General features: G+C 40.5%; 1 protein-coding gene across 1 annotated transcript in view; it reads right to left on the reverse strand.

Annotated features, from left to right (window-relative positions):
- The window catches only part of sulf1 (sulfatase 1), a 48,065-nt gene extending 45,516 nt beyond the window's left edge, over positions 1-2,549 (reverse strand). Inside the window, exon 1 of the mRNA XM_084747691.1 lies at positions 2,167-2,549. Within this exon, the coding sequence (XP_084603817.1) occupies positions 2,167-2,269 (103 nt within the window). The 5' untranslated portion in view covers positions 2,270-2,549. The remainder of the gene's footprint in view (positions 1-2,166) is intronic.
- Positions 2,550-7,828: the final 5,279 nt, after the last annotated feature.

The following is a 7,828-nucleotide window of genomic DNA, read 5'->3' on the forward strand; positions in this document are numbered from 1 at the left end:
TAAAGGATCTCTCTTCTCCTCTGAGCTGGCAGTCAGCGCTGCGTTTTTTTAAACGCACCAAAGCCGCTTTGCTAAGCTCCGGGTAAATGTAATCAGAAATTGAATCTCAGCGCTGCCGGGTGAAACTAAAGTGAAGGGAAGATTTATGGATCAGTCTTGTCAATACTTTAAAGTTTGAAGTTTCTCCATATTTCTCCAGCTTTTTCATTCAGTAATACAAACGGGCACTGCCAGTGTATTGAAATGTAAGCCAGTCTGTTACATTTTTTGCTAATTGTGACCGGTACAAGCAATCAGCTTTGAAGGACCACAGCATTTAAGAAACTAGCTCAGAAGGATAAGTTCTGTAGTTTTTGTGGACTGGCACGCTAGGTGAACACACTGAACCAATACAAGTTACACACTTAGTCCTGCAAAAGGACTTTACTATCACATCATTTGGCCAAATCCAAGCTGAACAGAAGTATAAAAATTGATTTTGAGAGCCGTTCGAGAGTAGTAATGTCTTCAATGACAGCATTTCGATTTTTTTAGTATTCAGACAGTCTCTTTCTCTGGTTAATACAGAAAAACACACACACTTTACTCAATACTTCTTGCAGAGCTTCAACGACTGCTTGACTGATTTAAACTGATTGCCAACAACTTCGATAATTTTTCAAGCAAATATGTCAAACACTTGCTGGTTCCAATGTTTTTTTAAATATGAGAATTAACAGCTTTTCTTTATTATTTATGATAGCCTATGAAGAATATTTGGGTTTTGGACTGTTGGTTGCACAAACAAAGCAATCTGAAGACAAAACTTTAGGCTCTGGTAAATTGGAAAATAATTTTTTTTCCACATTTTATAGATTTAATGTTTAATTGAGAAAATAATCCGCAGATTAATCGATAATCTAAACCATCATTAGTTGCAGCCCTAGATTGTTATTGAAGTTCTGGCTGTACCAGTGTCTAAAATGTCTCAAAAGACTTTTAAGTGTCTCTCTAATTGATCTCCTCACACAACCAAATTTTATACCAACATCTCCACTGGGCTTAAAGCAGCAGTCATCACAACCTATTGGTGGTTGTGTTAAATACTTCAAGTAACAAGCAGGAAGTGTAGCTACGGCTGGTTTACCAAGGTAAACACAAATTCACACAACAGCAGCTTTCACCCATACAACCTCCTCTCCTCTGAGCCCTACTGCTGCTGTCCACGCAGCCTTTCACAGCTGCACAATCTCCATTTGCAAACACCTCACAGACACACACACGCACACACACACACACAGTGCCCGGAGCTAGGTATAAATACTATACATCATATTCCCACTCCACTGGCAAGTTTCCCTTCTCACTTGACTTGAGTTAAATAGCTGAAGTGAGGTGTACAATCTGTGAGTCTCTGCCTCTCTACTTAGCTCTGACAGTTTGTCCGGAAAGCGCTCTTCAGCAGCTCATCCATTTAGCGTATACTGACACGATCCGCCAGAGGTGCACTCTGAATAAGATTTATGAAAAAACTTATCAGGGCTGAAGTGAGGGAATGTTAAATGCCACACTGACTTCAGGGAATGTAGAAAAATTGAGCTTTAATTTCCTCCTAAAAGACCTGACAGAGTTAATAAGGAACGAGTTCATCTTCACTAAAATTTCTATGATAAAATAAAAATAATGATACAAGCAGAATAAAATACAAACATATTTTTTTAGTTCCTTTTATTACTCATAGGATACCCTCACTGACACAGCTCATTATGCAGCAGAAACCTTTTTAAGTGACAGCAAGCTTTTTAAAATCCTCAGTAGCTTCCTTTCACTTTTAAATCTCCTGCCTTCAGGAAACTAGAAATTAACAGATGGGTGCTTATGGATTGGGGGGGAAAAAATGACAATGATGGAATGTGCTGCCTTCTAATCCCTTGAGACGGAGGAATTTGCGACGGAGGGAATTCCTGTCATTCAGGGGTAAAACTATGAAGTCCAGCACACAGAGCTGCTGTACAGGCAACACAGATTTACTGCACTTGTGGACTCTCTCAACTCCTGACTGTGTGCTGCATCAGAAATTTACTGCCAACTGAACTAACTAACAGGCACAGACACTGCAAAAGCACTGGAGAAAAAAAGCAGAAAACAGAGCAAAATAAGAAAGGACACACTGGGAAAGTTAAGTACCTGAAAGGCAGGAGAGCAGAGTGCTGGCCGAGTGAGAGGCAAGGCTAGGATTCCTCTCTGTGTTTTCCTCTCGCGTTTCTTCACCGGGTCTCCCTTCGCTCATAGAGGGGGTTTGTGTCTTGGTGCTGGGGATTTTGGGTTGAAGAGTAAGGGGGGACCACACAGCTCCTGGAAGACAACCTCTCTCCTCTAATCCTCTCTCCGATGTGATGACACTCTAACCTCGACCATCTGTTGAAACACGTCCCAGAGCAGTCAGCACCGCGCTGTGTCAAGAACCCCACTCCCCTGCCCAATCACAGACCGGCTGCTGGGTGGCTCCTTGCTGCCAGGAGGCAGGGACAAGGACACAGCTCAGCGCTGAGGGAGACACACACACACACACACACACACACACACACACACACACACGCATGCAGTCACACACGCACACACAGACACTCTACAAGATGGAAGCAAGAAAACCCCCAGTCATCGTAACCTGAGAGGCAGAGTAGGAGGAAGGGACAGGGAGAGTGAGAGGAGTGGAAAGAGGAGGAGTGGGAGGGGAGAGAGGGTGAGACAGTGAGCGAGGAGAGAGAGAGAGCATGTTTAAGTGGGAAAAGTAGGGATAGATAAGAAGACGATAAACTATTCTTATGCATTGCATTACCTTGATGGTAATGTTACTCAATTTTCATACAAATCTTAAGCTGAAAACCCCATGCACACACACACGAACACACATGCATGCGTGCACACACACACACACCAAGGATAGATGCTAATATTTTTAAGCATAAACCCCATAAGCCACCAAGCCTCTGAATTTAGTGGGCAAAGTACATTTTTAGTGGCCTATGTAAAAACTAGGCTGCAAGTAATGATTATTTTCATTCTCAATTAAACTGTTGATTATTTTCTCCTTTGATCAAAATAGTCCATACAATGTCAGAAAATGGTGAGCACTTTTTCCTAAAGCCCTACATGACATCCTCAAATTTCTTATTTTGTCCACAATCCAAAAATATTCACTGTACTGTCACAGAGGGGTAAAGAAACCAGAAAAAAGCTGAAATTAGAAATACTGACTTGAAGGACAAACGATTTATCAATTATCAAAATAGTTGGCGATTTATTTAATAATGCATTGATGACCAAAGAAAGCAGCTCTATTAAAAACAATACAGAAAAGGCAATTTAACTGAAAACCATCTTCTTTAACACTGACACTCATGGTGGTTCCATGGTGTTTCTTGAGGTCATCGTTTCCAAAGAAAGATGAGATAGCACACACTGCAGTACATTACATCTTAAATGTTTCATGTTCTAGCGACTTAAACTCTTAAAATTTTGTTGCCCTTTTTTTATTTTTTACATAGTCTGATTTATGTTTTTCTGCCTCTCCTGTAAAGACTGTGTGAGCACTTTGAGTCAGCTTAGTAAACGCACACTTCAGTAGCCACAATATATCAGTAGTTTGCTGTTTTCGTATAAAAATTTTGAACTAAGGGGCACAAAGAAATCAGGATGTGGAACTGATACATGTTTGCGTGGGTTCACAGTGTGGGGATAAAACTTGCTGCCTACAGAGGGAGACCTACGTAGAATATTTTGTCACCACAATCACATTTTTGTGGCTGGTTGCTGAAGGATACTTTTTTCAATACTAATTTCATGAAATCCATTTTAATAAAATGGAAATTACATTTCACATTACAGTACTCTTGTTTTAATTTTCAGCTCATTTTTACAAACTCAAAGCAGTTTCATAACAAAAATATGAATATATTGAGAGGGAAAAAGTATCAGATAGGTATCAGTATTAGCAGACACTCAAGGCATGAAAATTCTCTTGTTCTCCTAGCACCTTGGCTTTTTTCCACTCAAAGCAGTTTTATGACATAAAAAATAAACCTCAACTTGGAGATTTACTTCTAAGGTATCAAAATTAGGTAGCAAATGACAAGGAATTTTCATTACTCAATAGTAGAAGTGAAGTAAAGCGATTTGGCGAGTGCCATAAAGTACTGACGTTCAGTACCCAGCTCGACTCACACAAATCTTAGACTGAAAACCCAGTGCACACACGCACACACAATACTCCCCGTCTCTGACGCCTTTCCTCCTATCACTCTCCCTGCAGACACAGAGTATGTGGTCTCAAGAATCAAACTAAAAAAGCAATAAAATTCTGTATTGGCTCCGCAGTGGGAATGCTGTTGGCACTAAACTGTTACATCTCCAGGCACAGAAGCACAGGCAGCAGCCCTCACACCTTAGTGTGATAAATCCTTACAGTCCCTCGGCTGCATTCCTGCCCTTTACCACCTATTGCCTTAAGTTAAAAAGGAGGGCAGAGGGGAAGGCACTAAAATTACAAAGCTAAGGAAAAGAGTAAGATAGAAAGAAAAAGAAAAGGAAAAGAAGTAAAAGATAAGAGGGGGGTTTGGGGTTTACGGCTAGATGGCAGCAGACTAATAAAGCAAACGTTTAGGCCTACAGCTCACTATCAACCCTTCAACATTAACACCGTTATGGGTGCATTTCCTAAACAAATCAACCAATTTCAACCCATCCATGCAAAACACTGGGAACATTAGGTGAGAAAGGCTGTCACATTAATCATTTTGTTGAACCACTGTCCTACTCACTGATCCATTAAAAAAGGATTACAAGACCTTGATGATATTCGGGAGCAACTTCAAAGGTGAACCCTAATGAGTTAATACCCACTTGATATCCGACAGCATCACAATGAGTTAATCAGAGGTGTGAAACAGCTAAGAAAGGTTTCTAAGTGGTTCATTTACATTCTATAAGCAGCCTCTGTTTCAAGTTGTCATTTGATAAACACTGTTAAACTCAGTGGTTTACAGACAGCTCTTAATGAAGACTTTGATTGTCCATTTCCAACTGAGCTTTAATCAATGGTACATTTTATTCAACCATAGAAACATACTTAAGCACATTCAAATATTCATTGTCAAACTACAACAATGCACCAGCCAGTAGCCTCAGCAGACAAGTGGCAAAACAAATTAGACTATGAAACTATTTTTATAATTGATTCGTTATAATTTGTTTTTCATGCAACAATGGCAGAAAAATGCTGTTTTAAGCCTCTTAAATTTGGACATTTCACACCTTTCTTTGTTTATTTCTATATTAAACTGGATCTCTTTGGATTTTAGACTCACAAAATGAGACATTTAAAGACTTCACCTTGGACTTTAAGAAACTAGGATGGACATTTTCACTATTTTCTAACATTTTATAGACATTGCAGCCCTAGATTGAATATCAGAATTGACATGTTATTTGATAACTGCTAACATATATAACAATTTGTACAGGGACAAGTAAAAATTGCCTGAGCAAGTGAAAAAAAAAGTTGAAACATCCTCAACAGTGTTTGTTGTGTCCAAAAAAATCACTGTATGTAGCATGACCCCACGCATGATGTTTGTTCCACTGTGATATTGCTCAGATCTCCCATGTGCATTAGCTTTCCATTTTAATTTGATTGCAACACACAAACAGCAGAGAGATGAGTGCCACGTTTTTCAGTGGGTGCTCTCAGTTCTGTTCTCCTTAGGTTTAAATATCAGGATATTGGATTAAATTAAACAAAGCCCATTTTCACCAGGGACACGTGAAACTTTGCCCAGCTTGGACTGATGTTTGAAACAGGGGCAGCGGTGAGGGAGAAAAAAGGGCCTTGGGGGGAAAAGAGCTCAAATTAGATTAACTAAATTCACAAAGACTGTCCCTAGCCCCTCCTGCATGGCTACACACATCCCGACCCACACCTCCAACCCCAGCCCCCATTCTCACGGCCGAGAGGTTTCCAAAGGGCCTTCAGGCAGGCCAGGGGCGACCAAATCCCTGTGCTCTTTACTGGATTAAAGATGGCTGCCCCACTGGGAGAGAGGGACTGCTTTTTCATAAGCTGAGCACATCTGTAAACATCATAAATCCATGCAGACAGAAAAGGTTATCAGGCTGAGTTTCTGTGAGGAAAGCATCTACAGTCTTATCTACAGAGGCCTGCCCACTTAGAAACCAAACTTCTAAGGAATCTAAGGTTTCTAGGCAGAAACTGGCCTGCCAACATACTTTTTTTGCATGACCACTCTTAATCTCCATGTTCAACTTTCACTTCTACTGATGAACACAGCAGCAACAGAAAAACAAGGGTAGAGGGAGGTCTATAAGATGGCCTCATCTTATGAATGACTGAATGACCTGCAGGGGGGCCAGTGGTTCTCTGGTAACCCCAATTCACTCTCCTTCTCCCCATCCTCACTTCACAAAGAATTCACCAAGCCCATGGTGGATATCTAACACAGAAATTAGCTTTATATGGACCTGTTTTTCTTATTTTAGACCTCATACAGTATAATGTCAATATGCTTGTCTTTTGTCCAAGCACACTTTTAAACTTGATCCAAGCCTCCTCACATCTCAAACTCACTTCCCCCTTTTCTCTTCCAGTTTTCCAACCATCGGTTAGGCCTGCAGGTGCAGGCAGAGGCCAGTGTTGGGGGGCTATTCGGTTCACTAGCCCCATTCTCTATGGCTGAATGAGATACATAGGGGTGTCATAGCTGTGCCAGTATAGAGCACTAGCCAGGATGTGGAGGAGGGCAAACCTAGGGGTGACATTGTTTTGTGCTAGACAGCATTTTAAATGCCAAGCACATGGCTATTGCCACGCTAGCCTCCCTGTGTAATGCAGTGCTGTAGAGTCGTGTCAGATGACCGGTGGGTATCTAAGTATTGAATGTGTCAGCTGCTTAAGATCTCTTTGAGTCAAGATGTAAGACACTGGAGACACGACATACATTAACTATCAACTAATTAACTGCCAACTCTGGGAGCAGAGCTTATGGCCACATTAGAGAAAACAATACTGTTTCTAGAGTTAAGCACAGTGGGGCTTGTCACAATAGCCGTAATTTTGAAATGATAATCATTTTCATCGTCATCATCTTTACTTATACAGGTTTCTAAAAACGTTACACAGTGCTTCACACAAGGCAGCAACTTCATGACAAGCAGATCATAAAAACAATTTCCAAGCAAATAAATAAATTCCAAGCAAATAAAACAGATAAAGCCAGTAAAAGGGACTGTCAGTATAAATCAAAGCAATTAAAATAAATAAAACCAGCAAGGGGCAGCTAGTAAAACTCAAAGCAAATAAAACCAACAAAAGGCAGAATCAAGGAAAATCATGAAAAGCTCTCCAATAAAAGTATGTTTTAAGAAGAGATTTAAAAAAAAAAGTGATTGACTGTGCTGACCTTATTTCCTCAGGCAGCTTGTTTCATAACTTTGAGGCTCTGACTGCAAATGTTCGCTCTTAGTTAGTTAGTTTTAAGCCGAGCTTGGGGACCAGATAAAAGACCTCTGCCCAAGCATCTCAGGCTATGTACCAACTTATATCTGACTAAGAGGCAGATACATAACATGGAGAGATGCAATGAAGCTTGAGCTTTAAAAAACAGCAGTAAGATCTAAAGATCAGTTCTAAAGCATACTGGGAGCCAGGGCCAGGAGGCTAAAACAGGCGAAAAGTGGAAACTTTTCTTAGATCTTGTTAAAAGCCTGGCAGGTGAGTTCTGTACAATCTGTAGCCAGTATTTGATATTTGGTTGAGGAAAGTGAGGAGGCTGTT

Source organism: Lutjanus erythropterus, chromosome 21, assembly GCF_056507025.1.
Source record: "Lutjanus erythropterus isolate fLutEry1 chromosome 21, fLutEry1.hap2, whole genome shotgun sequence".
Taxonomy (NCBI): domain Eukaryota; kingdom Metazoa; phylum Chordata; class Actinopteri; order Lutjaniformes; family Lutjanidae; genus Lutjanus; species Lutjanus erythropterus.